Raw genomic sequence first — 19,853 nt, 5'->3', positions numbered from 1 at the left:
TCAATCCCAACCGTTCTTTTGTGGTCATAAACCTTGTGTCAAAATTTCATAGATTTCTATTAACTTAAACTAAAGTTATAGTGCGAAAACCAAGAAAATGCTTATTTGGGCCCTTTTTGGCCCCTAATTCCTAAAATGTTGGGACCAAAAATCCCAAAATCAATACCAACCTTCCTTTTGTGGTCATAAACCTTGTGTTAAAATTTCATAGATTTCCATTCACTTTTACTAAAGTTAGAGTGCGAAAACTAAAAGTATTCGGACGCCGGACGACGACGACGACGACGCAGACGCCAACGTGATAGCAATATACGACGAAAATTTTTTCAAAATTTGCGGTCGTATAATTACTATTCATGACTCAGTTTATGTTCATTTTCAGCAATTATAACATGTATTTCTTTATCTTCACAAAATTTAACTTTTCCTTCTCTAAAATATTGTTCTTCTGTTCTATGCCATTCTTCAATATCAAAATCAGGAAAGAAGAAATTAATCTCTCTTTTAGCACTCTCCTCCGAATCTGAACCATGAGTAGCATTCCTGGTGTCCGTTAATCCAAATTTCCCACGTATCGAATGTGGGTCTTCATGAACAGTTTTCAGGACTTTAGTTGGTCCCATTAACTTCCTCCAGCATTTAATTGCATCATGTTTTGCTAAGATATGGGCACTCACATGACCACTTGAAATGAAAGTAACAAGTCTATTATGAAAAAACTTCCCATCATGTTCCTTGTAGAATTCCTCGGCTTTTGAACGTGGAAGATAACATGTTGTCGATTTTACAAAAAAAAATCCATCATCTCGAATCATCTGTTTAATTTGTTGAACAATATGAGGTCTAGAAACAATGTCTGGCTTGAAAATGGCTAAAGTTAATTGTAATGGTTTTAACAAACAATTAGGCATCTTGTTTTTTCTTTTTTTCTTCCCACTGTAGTTTTTTGTATTTTTCTCTCAAGTATGGATCAGGACTATTTGCAAATCTCTGAAATATAAATAAAAAAAAATTGTAAGAGTTCCAATGTAAAAAAATCAATTAGTTGGTGAATAAATACTTTTATATGCATTGTACATTTGTATGTACACGATTAATCAATCTGTATAAAAACTTACTACATAGCCATAGTCTATATACATGTATCTTAAAACATGTAATTTATATTTGATCATATTGTGTTTTAATGGTCATCATCAGGTAGGAGGCAACAGTCATTGACAGTCAGACATTGACAATGGTTTTTATTTAAATATGTTTTGCTCACAAACATTTTAATTTGTCAAGAACATGAAGAATGACAATGTGATTGTTTTACAGCAAGTTTAAATTTAATGTCTTGCCTTGAGATCTGTGTAAAACGTATAACTTTATACAAACGTTACATGCATATGACAATACATTTTTATAGGCAGGTAGGTATAATATATATTATATTACCACCTAATTAAAATACATTATTGCATTTGTCTATCGGTACCATTACGTGACATCGGTGATCACAAAAGTTCTTGTAAAATTTTGATGTCATAATAGAAAATATCTGACGACACAATGGAAAAGTGAGTGTTGAATGAACTCAAAATTTCACGAGGGAAATTTTGGGTTGAGCAAGGCAAAATTCCAAATAGCAATAAAGTGTATAGTACCAGATCTAGATATGCTAGAGGTCAGTGCCCGATATGCTAGTGTTGAATGACGTCAACCAATTAAGTGACACAGATTTTAAAACAGCAATTAGGTCTAGGAATTAAGCACACTTCAGCTAATGTAATTTATTGTCCATTCGATTATTGACTTGCAAGTCCAAATGACCTTTATCATAAAAATACATTTGAAGGCCTCCTTAAAGTTTTTTTAAGACTGTAAGAGCCATCTTGCACGTAAAACCCCCATGGGCATTTTGAAAGGTTGGCAGGTATATATGGAGGCGCGTTTTGAGAATGTCTGGAGCCGGTACCTCGAATTACCGAATAACAGTGTTATTATCCGAATAACTCATGTAATTACCGAATAACTCTTCAAATATCAATATTAACACATTTAAGTGACTTTTAAACATATATTATTGAATAAAATTATAATAGAAGTGTATTTTATAACCTAAAAATAAAAAAAAAGTTGCAGGTAAGTTAATATTGATCATTATAAAATTATGGATATCGGTGTGTACTTCCAAGATGGCGACCAAGGAAAACGTAAGAAATGAAGAAAAGAAAGATTGCATATATGCCTTCAAAGGAAAACGCTATGAAAATATAGTATTAAATAATTTACTGTATATACAGAGAATTGTCTAATAATTGTTTTTCAGAAAGGATTTGAAAATTTAACCAGTACATCAAAGCAATGCAATTACTCCAATCACTAATTACTTTTCATAACAATTTACTCAACATTATCTTTTTTTTTTTTTTTTTTTTTTTTTTTTAAACTAAGAATTATTTATATTTTAAGCTACTTGTTCCATTTAGATAAAACTTTTATGTGATTACTTACAAGTTTAAAAAGTATATTTTTGTATATATTTTGGTTTTAAGGATCAGTGTCTCATAAGTCATTTTTTGGCTGGATATTGATTGTAGTATGTATGTATATGAATATTGTGTGAATGTCTTGTTTCAATCAATATGTGACACTATAATAAACAATTTTATTCTTATTCTATTAAATAAAATGTAATTAAGAATTTTCACATATTCAATTCAAATCTAATCAAATTATTTTAATCGAAGACTACACATATCCCTCCGCAGAACACTTATATCAGTGTATGAAATGTAACCACCACCAAGAGTATGAATTGTTGCACCAAATAAAACAATTATCAGATTCAAAAAAAGCCAAAATGTTGTCAAAGAAATTGAAGACAAGGAAATCATGGGAAGACCAGAAGCCCCTTGTAATGGCAGAAATATTGAAACTGAAATTCCTCCAATGTAAAGCTTTCAGAGACCGACTAACATCAACAAGTGGCTATATTAATCATAATGTTCCTGACGAATTTTGGGGAACAGGAAGAAAAGGAAAAGGAAAAAACGCGTTTGGACTTCTTCTTGCTGCCTTACGGCTAGGTGTTGCCACTTCGTGATATTGTTAATGCTTGGGTATTTTTACTGTTCTTGTATTGAAAAGTTTTTTAGTATGTGATTAAAAATATGAAATAAGCCATTTCCTTATATTGTGTTACCTTCTATAAATCAGAAATATATCAAGTTAAGAAAGCACAAATTATACCACATATTTTCTATTTAGAAGAAACACCAAAAAAAGAATCACAACTGTATTGCGTTACTTTCTACAAATCAGAATTTTATATATATAGATATCTTATAAATAAGAATGATTATACAACATGTTATATATTTAAAATGAACATAAAAAAATCTTTTCTATTATATAAGAAATTTTTAAAGTATTTCCGCGGACTATGACAGATAAGCCCGTGCCTTGTGCAGGATATCTTAGTAGTTATAAATTTTTTACAATAAATTCTAAATAAAGTATTTCCACGGACTATGACAGATAAGCCCGTGCCTTGTGCAGGATATCTTAATAGTTGTAATTTTATAGATTTAAAGGGGCTTAGTTAACATCCATTTCTAAATCACAAATATAAAAATATGATAAAGATAATATTTTTTTAATAACTAAAATTAAAACAAAAACTAATTTAAATAGTTTACTATTCCATATTTTATTTTAAAAAATGCCCACCCTCACATTGTTCATTGCCGTGACGTGGCGTGAGGGCTCCACTTTGGTGGTCTAAGATGAACACGTTGAGGGATTGTATGCAATCTTTCTTTTCTTCATTTCTTACGTTTTCCTTGGTCGCCATCTTGGAAGTACACACCGATATCCATAATTTTATAATGATCAATATTAACTTACCTGCAACTTTTTTTTTATTTTTAGGTTATAAAATACACTTCTATTATAATTTTATTCAATAATATGGGGACGAAGTCCCCAATAACAGTAGAAAATTCAATGAAAAAAAAAATCGGGAAAATTTCCCGAATTTTTCATTGTACTAATGAACTCAAAATCGTTCAATTTTTTTTATGTCATGTTTTGAAATCCCGGACCTGCGCAGAAATGTACAATGTACTTCCTTTTTCCGGTCTCGTTTGTATGAAACTTTGAGTAAAATATATATTTATCAGTCTAGTATAAAATAGGAAGGAACGCGCAATACCAATTTCATTTTTAATAATTCCTTGATATGAAAAAACGTTACCTGATGATAGCGTTTCTTTGTTTACATTGCATATGACGTCATAACTTAAATAACGTCATAACTAAAATCCCTAACAACAGAACCAAAATCGGAAACGTTACGTATTTCCGTTTCTTTTTCTTAACAAATATAAAAATGTAAGTTACAAAAAAATAATTCATACAGACTTCGTCCCCATTTACAGGTAATGCCTGCCTCATATTATATGTTTAAAAGTCACTTAAATGTGTTAATATTGATATTTGAAGAGTTATTCGGTAATTACATGAGTTATTCGGATAATAACACTGTTATTCGGTAATTCGTGTTACCCTGTCTGGAGCTACTAGAAAAAACTAGTGTTGAATTACCATGATGATGACAACCAATTTTAAAAGTGACACAAATTTTAAAACAGCAATAAGGTTTAGGAATTTAGCATACTTCCGCTTATATAATTCATTGTACATTCAATTATTGACTTGCAATTGCAAATCATTTAAATGACCTTTATCTGTTTATTTTTATTTCTGCATTATTTCATGTAATTGAGTACCTGTTTCATATCAGTGTCACTCGGAGTTATCCATTTATACAGTAAATATACACCACCAATATATGGTATTGAATAAAGCGACAACTTTATGAGCGACATGATACCATACCCTCTGCTTCTGGATTAAAATTAAAGTACCTTTTCAATTTTCCATGACAATCTTCAAAACGTTTTAATGTATTCTTAGATGAAGTGTTCATTTTAAACCAAACATTTAATTAGTTTTCCAATAACGTGAAGTTTAAGACAAATGTTCAATCTGTTTCATACTAATGTCGTTTTAAATTTCATAAGGTCACTTTTATCAAAAGGAAAATTTTGAAATATAAACATATCTTTATTAAATATTTTCCGTTTTGACCAACGGTGTCTTTCCGAAACAGTTCTACAATTAGTTTCAAGCACCTAACGTACCACGACAAAAACAACAAATTCTGTACTTATGTAACGTACAATTTACGTAAAATACTCAAGGTTATCATTACAAAATGGAAGAAGAGGAAAACCAAGAAAAACAAGTGAGCCAACTACTTAGTTATGGTTTCTCATAAAGCTTCCGCGGAAGATACAATTTTCCAACCTACATTCACCTGACGTTTGGGGACAGAGTTGGGTCATTTCGTCCCAAATTTCCGTTCGCACCCAGATTCGTTTATCTCCAAATTTTATAGACATGCCATTTTTTTATGGGCCCCTGGGCCGACAAGGGAGCGATATAAATTTTGGCTTATGTCAACCAGAGGCATATCATACAAATTGTATTATATGTCTCTGTGTCAACATAGCTTCTTTTAACAGGTTGGGAACAAACCCTCTATATGGTGATTATACCTGTATAGAGGGATAATCCTTCTATAGAGGGGTAAATTTATCCGTCTATAGAGGGGTATTTTTGTTTAGACTGGATTTAAATCAAAATAGGGCAGAATGGCATTCTCTACTTATTATGGCAGTAACCTGGAACAGTTGATGCACCAATTGATGTACTTAATTTAATATGCACATGCCCAGTTTGATGCTTATCTGACTAAATATAAAATCTATTGTTCACCATGATTGAAAGTTGTGATGATCAGGTAAATTCTACTCACTTATGCCTCACTGAACAGAATTTCTATTGTTAGATTTAACATGAAATTTAAAGGTCAACTATCAGTCAGGGGTACTACTTGTACAAGTGTATTTTATTTACTTGAAGAAGTGAAAATAAATATACACATATAAGTAAATAGATAATGTTTGAATAATCTCCCCTTAATTTTCTGAAAAATTTACTTGTATAAGTAAATTTTTCTTACAATCCCACACAAATCCTCAAGTTTTGAGATGTAAAATCATGCCTTTAATGATTTTTCCCAGGTTTGCTCAAATTTTTTCATTAAAGTTCAATGTTTCATCTCATTAATTCATCAAAGAAACTGATTGAGCAAAGATCTTGTATATTTGCGCAAGGCATTCAAAAATTGCTCCTTTGGGGCTTGTAAATGAGCAGTGTTAAGAAGATAACAGACAAATGGGACTTTCATTGTCCATGAAATTACACTTAAATGATTAGTAAAGACATCTGCAAAGGGTACACAATTTAAAATTCTATTAGAGCTAAGAAATCTTAAGAATTCAAGAAAAGAAGAAAGGATGAATTTTTTACTTATACAAGTAAAAAATTCTGAATGACTAAGGGACATAACTAAGCCATTTTTTTTTTTACCTATACAAGTAAATAAAATTCACTTGTATAAGTATCCTAAAAATTTACTTACATGTATATGTGTATATTTTTTTTTACTTCTTCAAGTAAATTAAATACACTTGTACAAGTAGTACCCCTGACTGACTATTCCTTTTGTTGTTGATCAGGTGTTCAGATAGGTATACAATAGATTGCAAGTTTTGTCACTTTAGCAGAAAACTGGTTATCCCAATTTTTAGTAAAGTGCATATGTTGATGCATATAATGCTAGAGATTATAGCCAATATAACTAGAAAATGCCATTCTGCCCTAATTTGCTTTAAATCCAGTGCAAACGAAAATACCCCTCTATAGCATGTATAGAGGGATAATTTTATCCCTCTAAAGAAGGATTATCCCTCTATACAGGTATAATCACCATCCAGGGGGTTTGTTCCCAACCTGTTTAAGAAACTAATACATCATGTACATCTTATCGCTAATCAAAAGAAAACTAATACATCTTATCGCTAATCCCGGCTGACCCGGCCGCTTGAACATTTCACGCATATAGCAATCACTTTTCGATTGTGGCGTCAGATATTTTGTTTTATGACATCAAAATTTTACAGGAACCTGTGTGATATCCAGTAATGGCGGACAAATACCAATAAATTAAGGTGTATTATTACTGAGGTCTGATCGATCAAATCATAATGTTTGTTTTTAGTCCACACGATTCCAATCCATTATTAATTTTTACTATACAAATCTTTGGTCAGTTTTTGAATTATGATTATAAACATGATGCAAGCTCAGGGGTGGATTCAGGATTTCCAGTTAAGGGCGGGGAGGGGGGGCACAAAGTTTAATTTCGCTGAGCGGTTCGAGACGAAAAAATTTTTTTGAGGTAAAATTATATTGAAATATTCTTCTAAAGGGGTGAAATGTAGCTATCTCGAACTATTTGTTGTAAAATGAACGAGAAATTTCAAGCTGAAACCGCCTTAATCCACACCTGACAACAATCTACACTCACTGTAATTAACAAGAAATATGTGAGCTTCTATTCATTGAAACTACCCCCATATATTTGCCAGAAAACGGGACTGAAGACAATAAGGGTAGAGACAGACCTCAACCCGGAGTACACAAGCACACCCTCCACATAAAAAAATCTATTGAATGTTATAAATGGCAATGGTTGCTTGGAAAACTGGTGTTGCATTCATATTAGTCAATTGAATATCTTCAGGGGGAAAATGCAATAATGACGTACAAGTACATGTAATAGATTTGTATGCTTCCTAGTGCATCCTCCTGACCAAATATCAAGTGACTGACTGACGGATAGATGGACAGAGGTAAAACAATATGTCCCTGTTCCGCGGAGAACCACCGAGTTATGATGACAAGGTCTCCTACAAATCTACAACAATCTCCTAACTTTCGCACTAAGGGATTCATATTGCATATATGAGTGAGTTTATTACAGTTATAAAGCTGCAGCCCCACTAACAGAAGCTGAAGGTCATGCAAACATTTTATTTTGATTCTGTGTTCCTGTGGGAACCAATCTACAAACAAGACACCAGCACTTGTAAAATTATCTATATAGGAATATCAGGTAATATCTTAACCAAACCTTGAAAGACATGGTGCTGGTAGTTGTGACATAAAGAAATACAGGAACACCACAAATAAATAATTGTTTTGCACATCGTCAATGTGTCTAAGCCAATTGTACATGGTTTCAATAAAGTGAAATTTAACTGCCTTACTTAAAAATTACGTTAACACTCCACAACACCAGCTCTGCAAACTTGGTTAAAACGATGGAAATGTTAAGAGTTGACAGATAGACGGGCAGACCGATGGATGCAAAGTGAGACGAGACAGATCACAATTGCTCACCTGACCAATACTAGTATTATATTTTGCAAACGAAAATTTCTACTTTTACCAGCAATTTTTGATGTCCTTTCATAATATCTGTTTTTTACTTTTTTGATTTTCGGAGGTGATGCCAGACTTTACTGTGTTCACCACAAACAACTAAAATCAGAATGAGATGCATTTACGAAGTTATGTTTATATTCTTGGGATGCTATGCATGTGATACGGTATATAATTCAGTTAAATTTTTAGGTTGCATGTGAGAAATAAATAAAGACACCATAGAGATACAAATTTATACATTAACCTTTCGCTTGAAACAGTATTTCTATCTTTCATTAGGGATATTATAAAAGAATCTCACCTGCGGACTGTTTTCTTGACCTTGCCATGATGATGAAATTGTGAAAGTGATAAGGGATGTTTTTGAACTTCGATTATCAAACAAATTGATTATAAAAACCGCAAATATAACATGTACAATGTAACATTTGTTTTAACTTTAACTGCTAAAAACCTATTATATTTGTCATAAAACCCAGCTCCGCGTTTGACACCTTCCTTTGAAATAATTTATAGAATTTTAATAAATCGTAGGTTAGTTGATAAGTAATCATGTTGATTCTGTTAAACTGACTGTTTTATATACTTTGAATGTTAAAAAAAATGAAATTGTCTCTTCTGGTACTTAAATAAGTTGAAGACAACCCATGCTTTGCAAATTTTAGGAGGCACGCACCCCCTCCCTTCCCTCCCCCTAAATCCGCCTCTGACTAAGAAAGGAATTCCAGATGTACCAAATACCAAAAATTCAACTACATATTATTGAGAAATCAAAATAGATTTTTTATTATTAAGAACAGAAAATAAAAGTAAAAAGTACCATAGCTTTGTTCAATGATGATCAGTCATATCATATAAAATGGCCATCAATCAGTCTTCTGGTTCATTAAATAGTAACATTGTGCAACAATATTTAGGAAACAAAATGTTTAAAATTGATATGGTGCTATTCAAAAATCTTCTGAAGAACACTGCCTGCCATACAGTATATAATGTAAGTACAAAATGTAACTAAGAGTACATGTAGCTTCAGTTTTGTATTTATATTTCAGAAAAAATTCTTCAGTCAAGAGGTATGGAAGGAACCCTGTTTCAGAGACACTATGTTAGTTGGTAGTTCTAGTGGACTTATAAGTGGTCTTGCTACTTTTATATTTACAAGTAGGTGGAACTAATAGTAATAATAGTTTATAATACTTGTATATTTTAATACAAATGTAGACATGGTAGAGATAGGAACATACATTGTATACCATCATTAGCCCATTTAGTTTTCATCTTGGTGTCAAAATTATAACCTTTTAATTATAAATGTGAATGTTAAGATTTATATTGTAATGTATATTTGAAAATACCAGTTTTAATTATTAATCATGTTAATTCACGTTTCATATCTATCATACAGGCTTCAGGCTTTCTCATGTTTAAAGTGAATATGTGTCAAAAAAATAAACTACATGTCTTTACTACCGGTATTAAAAGAAATAAAATATTATATGCACAGATGAATACGGGCGCATTACGTTTTATTTTCATAATAGATATGACAATCTATCATCAATTTTAAACATATTTGTTAATTCAATTTATATATTATCCATTTTGAGCTAGCTACATGCAGATACTATGCATACTTTTCACATCTAATCTAATAAAAATAAATCTCTACACTCGCTTATTTTTTATGCTTGATGGCAGTGACAAAGCAAAAATAATGAGCGAGTTTTAATTTAAATTAGATTGTTACACATCTTACTCAAAGACGTATTTTCCAAGGCAAATACGTACATATGTTATAGATTTGTATTCAATGTGCTTCTATTTATCTTCCAGGTAGTGGACGGAAAATGTTTCATGCATCATTTCTAGGATTTTTGGTTCCATACATTGGTTATGGGTAGGTAGAATAGATTTGATTAAAGAAGCTCCACTTGTTTTTTTGTAATATTCAAAAAACTACTTTAAAACAATTTGTTAATTTTATTTGAACTGAGATTGTGAGATTATACATAGACAATTTTATTTCGACAAAAAAAATCATCATTTTAGTTTATAATTGATATGAAAATGATTCTTTATCAATGACAATTCTCTATGTGTGTGAAAAAGCTATATTTGATTTTCTTAATTGCAAAAATGTACATTTGATTTAAAACATCAACAAAATTATCTGGGTCTTACATATTTGAAATTGATGAAGGGATGCTGAATCATACCAAATGACATGAAACAGTTGTATAACAGGACCACCTCTGGGTGCAGGGTTTTCTTGCTGGGTTGAAGACCAATCCGTGGCCATCAGGTTTTGTCTGCTTTTTGGTCGGGGTTGTTGTCTCTTTGACATATTCCCCATTTCAAGTCTCAATTTTATTATATTGGGTATGAGGTTGTTGGTTTTCCACTAGAAAATTAAATAAGGTTATGCTGCTCTATAACAGTTTTCTTCATGAGGATCAGTTCAATATTAATTAAACTGTAAATTTGTTTTTAAAATGTTAAAATCAATCTTGATTAAGTTTATCAATAAAATAAAAGATTCACACAATTAAATCAGCTATATCTTCTGTTGTTCATTTTACTGGCACATTTCTGAAGTTATATTTCTAAATTATGTTTCTTTTTTTTTCAGAACTTATTGTTGGTACACCACATCAAAACAGCAGGCATACATAGACAAAATAAATGAAACAATATCAAAAATTGACAAAGATGAACCAATATAAACATACTGTGCCATTTCAATAGTTGTGTGTAATAGTTATATTGTGATATGATGGGATGTGATCCTGAAACATTACTTGCCTTGGACGAGGATGCATTTTACAAACTCATGTTATTTCATGTTCATTGTTGATGTGCCAAATTGTTGATTTGTCAACTTTCATCCCTAAAAACATGAATACACTTGTCTGACAATTTTCAATTTGAAATACAAGAAGACTTTTGAGTTGAGTTTTTTGTAGATTCATTATTGACTTAGATACATTTAGATCTCCAAAGTTTATTGTAGATAGCTTTAATGGGTTTTTATCAAGTCGCAGATCGCTCGACATATGGATAGCGATCAGGAGGCTTTGGCTAACTTCTTAAATACTTAATGTTTCTGAAGGTACAAAAAGCCTGGATCCTTCAAGTTAATACTTTGTACATATATGCTTATGATATGAAGTTTTTGTCTGTCATATGTCCATTGTCCTTCACTTCATTTTCATAGTTCAGTGACTATTTGAAAAAAAAGTTAAGATTTTAGTATTCTTAATTTCTCTCTTAATATGGATAAGTATATTTGGTATTAATTTAGACAGTTTTCACTTGACCTCAACCTCATTTCATGGATCAGTATACAAGGTCAAGTTTTTGTGGTTAAATCCATCTCAGATACTATAGGCAATAGGTCTCCTATATTTGTTGTACAAAATGTATAGAATGATTGTAAGGTGTACATATTCAACTGGCAGGTGTCATCTGACCTTGACCTCATCTTTAAGGTTCAGTGTTTATGGTTTTTTGTTTTGGTCTGTTGATCAAATACTGTGTGCAATAGGTCAACTATATTTGATTATTGAAAATATTTAACTATGTACAAGTCAGTCTGGTATGTTTTATTTGACCTTGACCTCATGTTTATGGTTTATTGCTCAATGTTAAATTTTGTTTTTATACCCTGCTTTAAACAAGTGGGGGTGTACTGTCTAAACTCTTTCCGTCAGTGTCTGCCCCATGAGTATTTTCATCACATTTATTTTCAGGAATTTATTACATAACAAGGATTTCTGTAATTTGGTTTCAGACTTTCAGGGTTTATACAAGTCAGCTATGCTGTGTGACACATTTTCAGCTTAATCACTCAACAACTTCCTGTTTACCGAAAACTTGTATCATTTTACACATGATAGCAAAGTTGAAAATTTTCTTCACACTTTTTCTGTGGAACTACAATACAAGGATTTTTGAAAGTTGGTTTCAGGGTTTATATATGTTGGCAATACTGTGTGATGTGTTTCAGAATCATCAGAAATCAACAACTTCCTGTTTACCAAAATATTTTGGCAGGGGTATCATCAGTAAGTAGTAGACTTTAGTTTCACTTGTTTAAAACTGTTTATCTTTGATGAAGTTATTAACTTAGTTAAGTTGATGTGATCACAAAATACCTTTAACCAGGAAGGGGACACACATTCAGATGGGTGTATGCACAATCCAGAAAACATAATCTTCTATTATATAAAACAAGTAGATGTGGTAAAATTGCCAATAAGATAACTATCCGACAGAGATGTCTGAAGTAGATTTACACAACTATATGTCACAATTTTGCCTTAAACATTGAGCAACATCCATATTGAATAGGGGATAAGCTCGGTTTAAAAGATTCCAACATGAGAAAAATATCCAACAAATGAAACAAAAAGCATATATATATGACTTACAGCAACCCACAACAACCACTCAGTTACAGATTCTTGACTTCAGACAGGCAAACATAGAATGTGGCAGGGTGAACATGTTTGTGAGTGCTCAACCTTCTCTTAACCTGAAACTGGTGTGCCAGCACCAGCACTATATGAGAGCAATTAAACCTAAAGGTCCAAATACTTGTTTTTTAAAACATTTTTGCATCTGAATACCTGAAAAAATTGACATTAAACATCATGAACTCAAGAATCTTCTTCCAAAAATATCAAAAGAAACGGGCATACTGAGAGTATTGCATATGCAATACAATGTCCAGATACAACTGTTAAGCTTGAAACTTTTAACCTTATAACATTAAAGATTTAACTTCTGAAAACTGCAATTTTAAAAACAATTTTCCTGTTCGAAGACCACAACATTTGCATAACAAAATGCATAAACTTCATCTTCAACTTCTTATGAAAAGACTTAATTACAGAAGATAGAGTGGAACACTAAGATTAGTGGACTAACAAACAAGTGCATTCACCAACAAAGAATCATACATGTATGTGTCACTTTTTAATACTCCTTTTACAAGCTCTTCCTTTAAAGTGTACATGTGCTGATACAGAATTTGCCTATTTTTAATAGCATTTATTTATAAAAGATCATTATCACAGAAGTGTCCTGTCGTTTAAAATGTACATAAACTCTATCCAAAGTGCCTTGTCTAAAACATCTGACACAATCTCAACACATTGGCCTCCATTGAACAAAGTGGTGTCTTTAATACATAAAGTTCTTTGGATAAGTACCCAGACTTTGATATGTACTATTACTATTCATCATGAGCATCAGCTGTGTCACCAGGGCAATTTGTTGTGAGATCATCCTCATCTGAAACAATAGTTCATGGCTGTAATACATGTAAATTTGGTCCAACACAAACATAAAAAAAATCTTGATTACAAATAATTTACTTTAAACGCTTGAGTGTTTTGTTTGTTTCTGTTGAAAAACATGTTTAATATTGACTTACAGATTTTTTTGTGTTGTGTTCTAGTTGACTGACTTTTTTGCACATGTTATAACAATCCTTGCAAATGAAATTTTGTACATCCCCATACTTTTTTTTATCATGCATGAAGATCTTGAGTCGATAGTTGGTACGTGAGTGTTTGCATTTCATTACAGATGACAAAACTATAAAATAGAAAAAAGTAATTTTCTTTGAACTTGCATACTATTAAACTCGCCTTTTACCCTTTTTATATCAAACATTACCAGAAACAAAACATTTTTTTCTTATTAAGTAAAGTATATAAGAAATTAATACCTTCAAATTTGGTGCCACACCATATGCAGTAGAGATGTATTGTTCTAAGGTAGGCTGTAAGTGCTTCAAGTTTCTCTTGATTCTAAAACAAACATATTTAAGTATTAAGTTTTTATATTGTTTTTTGACAATGCATGATACAAATTGAACGATGAAAATTATTACTCAATGACTCAAAGTACCAACTCCAACATTACATTTCATGATAACAAATTGGACTTTTTTGTTTTTATCTTGAAAAGATACTAAATGTGAGTTTCTTTGACTTGAGCAGTAGCCTTTGTCTAGTCTGAAATGCATGTCAAAAAGCAGTACACAGGAATCACTTTTTGTTGTTAATTAGAATCAGAAAGTAATAGTCATAATTTCATAAAGCAATGACATTTAAAAATTATTGTTCATGTTTAATTATATCCAAAATCCAAATGACATCTGTGTAAAATGAGCACTACCCCATAGCTATGCCAAAGTGAATTATTTTTTTCTCTCTACATTTATATAAAGATTTTATATTTTCTTAATACATTATAGATATGCTTTTAGAGAAATAAATTGAAGATAATCCTTTGATGTATTGCATTCTGTTTACATTCATGTATTTCTGTTCCAGACAAAAATGTCTTTGTTATTTAGGTCATGATAACACAACATAAAGCTACTGTAAATTCAGAAATTATTGCGAGGTTTTTATTATTGCGAATAATGCGACAGAGTTTTAAACGCAATAATTAAAACTCACATTTTGTAATATTTTATCTGAATTAATCAGGACTTTTCTCAAAATCGTAAACATTAAAATCGCATTTAAGTTTAAAATGACAAAATCGCAATAATAAATACACGCAATAATTTCTGAATTTACAGTATACAGAGCACAGTTAGTATGAGTTGAAGTACTCTACAAGTCAAAGATTGACAATATACTGACTGTTAAAAAGTCTTCCTCTTCTTCTTCTTCCTCTTCATTGTCATCATCCTCTTCTTCTTCTACTACCTCAAATGATAACCCTGTCTCTGTCCCCGTTTCTGTTTCATTTTTCTTTTTCTTTTTTGGCAACATTGATTTGGGCCAAAAGTACCATTCATCTGGAATAGTAGTACCCTAAAAACAAATGGCCAGTGATCATAGATTTATCCATCTCAATCATTTACTTAAGATTATTCTTTGACTCAAAGATCCCTCCCAATTCTTTGGAAAATAACAATCTCCTGTTTTAAGTGCTTTAATGATCAAAATTTTATAAGCAAGTTCTCAATGATCTACTTTTCCTTTCAGTCAGATTACTATGGTTAAACATGTAATAATAAGAAAAAAATATATATTTGGATTTAATATTAAAGACCTTGGTAATATATGTCAACCCAAAAGTTATAAAATTAGGTCACCTAGGTTTTTCGATGATGGACAAATGCCCATACAGTAGAGAATCTTTTAATGATTTGGTTTGTTTGAGGTGAAGTCAAATTATGCAATGCATAAACACTGGAGATCTTTCTTCTAAGTTACTAAATGAGAACAAATGTATGATAAGACTTATCATAAGAAGTGCATACTTTATGTACAAGCACATTTAAATGACGGACATGATTTTGAAACCATTTTCAATTTCAATTATCATCAACTTACCATTTCTGAATCTAGATGTTCACAAACTTTCTGACTTTTTATCACATCTCTCTCTGCTTTACCATCTGTGAATTTACTACTCATTCTCTGTTGAAAATCTCTTTTCAAATTGGATTCCATTTTCTGTCTTTTGATATGACGACTGGCTCTCATTGCAGTCCAATTCTCTTTTCGCCTTTTTCTGTCTGCTTCAGCACCTAAACCACCTCTTCCTGTTCTAAAGTTTATACCAACGGGTTCTTTTCTTCCTTCACCTGTAGATATCCAAACAAGTACACTATAAATTTTAAAAAGTAATATTTTTAGACTATTAAACTGTACACCTTCATTAGATAGAACAATGTCAGTCACTACATGTATTAAAATTAAAATAACAAAGTAGACATTTAGCAGTGTTCTCCCCATGACATATCAGGGAACTCTGGTTCTATAATGTTCATACTTTTAATGACTGACACTCTCTTTTAAATTTTCTTCATGATTCAAACTAGACTTCCCATGGAGTTATTGAACATTAAATGACCAAACATTGTCATTTCATCATCTTTTATTATTTAAATAATAAAATAAAGTTTTTTTGTTTTAAATCCTTATAATTTCAAGCTGATAATTATAAAGTTGAGATGATTGTCATGATTGATGCATAATAAATCTGATCAATTTATTGCATTGGTTCTAATAATTCTAATAAACCTACAAACATCTAATTTCCTTACTTAAATTACAGCTCTTTTTTTAATGCTAGCAAGATAAAGGTTTGGTTGACTTGCTTGCTTTGTTTGTATAAATTTTTGCTCAAGCATTGTTATTAAGATATCGATTGACATCTGAAAAACAACATAAAAAGGCAGATTTAAACCTATATATATATGGCTAAGTATTCAGTATAGTGCTGACAGTGTGTGACAAAATGTATGATTTTAAAAGTAGCTGTTTCAATCATAATAACATGATTTTCTGAAAGGAGAATGATTCTAGTTTAGGGTTTTACATGTAAAAAGATAGTTATTTAGTCAGAAAACATAAAATTAGACCTATTAAAATAGTATGTTGGACAGAGGTTATGTTGGACGTAACAGGACATTGAAAAATGAATATTTTCCTTTTATATGAAGGCTTTGTTAATAAATATATTAATTTTTCTCTGACAGTTCATAAGATCTTCAATTAAAGTATATCATTTTGTTAAATGTTTCAAAAACTAACTTATAAGTTTGAAAAATCTTAAAATATGTCGGACAAACGGGGACATTTTTGGATGAGAATTTGTTCCATTTGCATCATTCGAAGTCAAAAACAAAATCAAAACTTTGCTGTTTATACTAATATCTACAGCTGGTGTTCCTCAGCAAGAGGTAAAATGGTTCATTATTAAATAAATGGATAAAATGAAACCATAAAAAACTGTTGGATGAACAGCGTACAGAATTCATTTATTGTAGGACAAACATAGGACAGATTATATTCCCTGTCGGACAAACATAGGACAGAATTCATTATTTTACTGATCGTATTCGGATGTAACTTCCATCTCTTGGTTGGACAGAAAGAGCGTTCACCCCTTCGATGTTGTTGACCTAGAATAAAAAGGAACAGTTGACAGCAATACCAAATGCGCAATGCGATTGTCTTAAAATATGTTGTCATAAACATTAAAAAAAATTAAACCAATTTGGCAACTTGCAAATGAAAATTGAAATTTTCGCCCGTTACGGTTGGACAGATTTTTCAAGAGTAAACTTTAATGACAATTGCTGAAAAAAATCAAAGTTTCTGCTGTATCTTCATGATGAATTATCACATTTTAGTTAATAAGCTGAAGCCTCAAGATATTTTGTGCATTTAATTGCCCTCTATTGTTACATAACTTATATTTCATTTTCTCTTAGGAAGAAGACAGAAAATGTCCGACAACATGACCATTTAAAATTGTTTTTAATCCTTATTTTTCGAAGATTTTTCATGTTTTAGTGTCCTTAACCTTGCCAACCCTATTGTATTACCTGAAAATCCTTTTTACCTAGTTGCCATTCATAAAAAAAGGTTTATAAAACAATTTTGATTTTGGGTCATTCGACCATGTCACAAAATAAGCATGCACAAAGCAGGGAATTCAACACTTCATTTATAAAATACTTTATTCTACAATAAAGTTTTCATATGAAACTGTTTATATTATCTCTTCATTATACAGTGGATTGATTAGCTATCTGCATTAAAACTCAAAATAATTTAAAATATGAAAAAAATGCATTTTTCTGGGACACCCATTGAAACAGCACTTTACTGAATACTTAGCCATATATTATATTTAAATTTAATTGGATGTTTTCCCAATTACAATTTTACAATATATAAACAAATCAAGAAGCAAACCAAAGTCTTGCTATACATGCATTAGGAAATTAGCTGTAAATGAATTCTTCATTTCAGCTTACCCTGTTTACCAATTCCCATTCCAGGTTTATATCCCATCTTTGCTAGTAAAGCAAACCCTTTATTGTCACTTTTAATGGCTGCTTGTAAACCCTCTTCTCTTTTCTCATGCTCAACTACAGACTTTGGTTTCACTATATTTTTAATATTAGATTCTTTAATTTTCTTTTCTACTTTATGAATCCTTGCAGTGTTGCCTGATAAAAGGCCTGGTCTTGTATCTGTACTGTGAATAGAATAAAGAAAAGATACATGTATTTACATCTGTACATGGAAAATTCCAAAATGTACTAAAACAAATTCACGAAAAGCTTAATTTGTTTTATAGAGCTCAGCATTACAGTTTTACTATTTTATACTAAAAAGGAAAACTTTATTTGAAATGTTATGATCAGATATAATACGATCAATACTACACTTATTACCTACATTTTGTAACCTTTTGACAAAGTATTTGAGCTATGCAAGATTGATTTTAATACATCTTATCGCTATTTGTCCGCCATTACTGGATATCACACAGGTTCCCGTAAAATTTGGACGTCATAAAACAAAATATATGATGCGTGTATTAGATATAGAGGATTCAGTTTAGCGACTCCGTATGAGCTTGTATGGGTTGTAATTATATGCCAGTACCAGTCAACTGGTATACCTTCTACAGTTCTGTGTTAAAGTCAGTGATATTGTTGGCTTTTTTCAAAACTACCTGTACCCTTTTTTTTGGGGAAAATATGAGTCATATTTATCAAATTGGGAAATTTATAATAAACCATAAATTTGACTGGAACTTCAATTTGCAGACCCCATTTCAAGAGGTAAACCCTCATTTGAAATAAGACCCCTTAGTGTCAGTGGTGATACATAAATACATTTATAGAGTCTCAAATCTGCACATATAGTCCTTTTAGGCATGAAAAATGTTTAAATGAGTGTTTTTTCAGTTTGAATTCATGCACAATTACTACTGATACTGCACTGTTTGGGAAAAAAATTGTCTTTTTAGGAATAATTTTAAGCCATTTTTTTTTCAAATTGGAATTCTTCTCCAGGGGAAAAACCCTTTATTCTCCGGTTATTTAAGGCAAACAATATCACTGAAAGTGCCATAAAACACATTGTAGAACAGCAGTCGACTGACATATATTTCCACCCAAAATTTCTATGATACAAGCCCCTAATGGACATGCTGTGGTTTAGTATATATATATATGCATTGGATCTATTAATTAATATTATAATTATGAAGTAAATAATTGATTAAGAACAAACATGACAAATAGAGCTTTTTATATGTAATTTCTTGGTTCTATTATATATGCCCCGACATTTTCAATTAACAAAGCCTTTTTATTTATACATCTATAAACTCAATAGAGCTTTTTCATTAGCTTAATGATCTTTCCAAACCTTTTATCCATCCCCCCTCTTTTTTTTTTACGAACTTAGTTCGATAGTTTTAAAATAATACTTAACCATTTTGTTAGGAAGGTATCAGACATATAATCATCTTCTTCGTCATCTAAGTTGGCAGACATTTTCGTTCACATTCAATGGCATTACAGGAAAAATCACACTTATATTTATTTTTTGATTGTCAAAAAAATAAACGGATGTACTGAAGATCATGTAATATCAGAAACAAAAAGA

The 19,853-nt window shown here is 31.1% G+C and overlaps 3 protein-coding genes across 3 annotated transcripts; 1 reads left to right on the top strand and 2 right to left on the bottom strand.

Annotated features, from left to right (window-relative positions):
• Nucleotides 1–350: 350 nt before the first annotated feature.
• On the bottom strand, nucleotides 351–4,988 carry LOC139516564 (nucleoside diphosphate kinase 6-like). Its single transcript, XM_071306745.1, has 2 exons — nucleotides 4,917–4,988; nucleotides 351–990 (listed from the first exon to the last, which is right to left on the bottom strand). Exon 2 carries the CDS (start codon nucleotides 909–911, stop codon nucleotides 351–353), a length of 561 nt encoding a protein of 186 aa, XP_071162846.1. The 5' UTR covers nucleotides 912–990; nucleotides 4,917–4,988.
• A 161-nt stretch (nucleotides 4,989–5,149) lies between these two features.
• LOC139516566 (cytochrome c oxidase assembly protein COX20, mitochondrial-like) lies at nucleotides 5,150–11,358 on the top strand. Its single transcript, XM_071306746.1, has 4 exons — nucleotides 5,150–5,296; nucleotides 9,459–9,571; nucleotides 10,244–10,303; nucleotides 11,036–11,358. Exons 1-4 carry the CDS (start codon nucleotides 5,267–5,269, stop codon nucleotides 11,127–11,129), a joined length of 297 nt encoding a protein of 98 aa, XP_071162847.1. The 5' UTR covers nucleotides 5,150–5,266; the 3' UTR covers nucleotides 11,130–11,358.
• Nucleotides 11,359–13,364: 2,006 nt separating this feature from the next.
• On the bottom strand, nucleotides 13,365–19,853 carry LOC139516563 (G patch domain-containing protein 11-like). Its single transcript, XM_071306744.1, has 6 exons — nucleotides 19,680–19,853; nucleotides 18,206–18,429; nucleotides 15,768–16,021; nucleotides 15,069–15,242; nucleotides 14,141–14,222; nucleotides 13,365–13,701 (listed from the first exon to the last, which is right to left on the bottom strand). Exons 1-6 carry the CDS (start codon nucleotides 19,739–19,741, stop codon nucleotides 13,643–13,645), a joined length of 855 nt encoding a protein of 284 aa, XP_071162845.1. The 5' UTR covers nucleotides 19,742–19,853; the 3' UTR covers nucleotides 13,365–13,642.

This window comes from Mytilus edulis, chromosome 3 (assembly GCF_963676685.1).
Source record: "Mytilus edulis chromosome 3, xbMytEdul2.2, whole genome shotgun sequence".
NCBI lineage: Eukaryota > Metazoa > Mollusca > Bivalvia > Mytilida > Mytilidae > Mytilus > Mytilus edulis.
The sequence above is the reverse complement of the archived record's forward strand: the minus strand, read 5'-3'. Positions and strand labels throughout refer to the sequence as shown.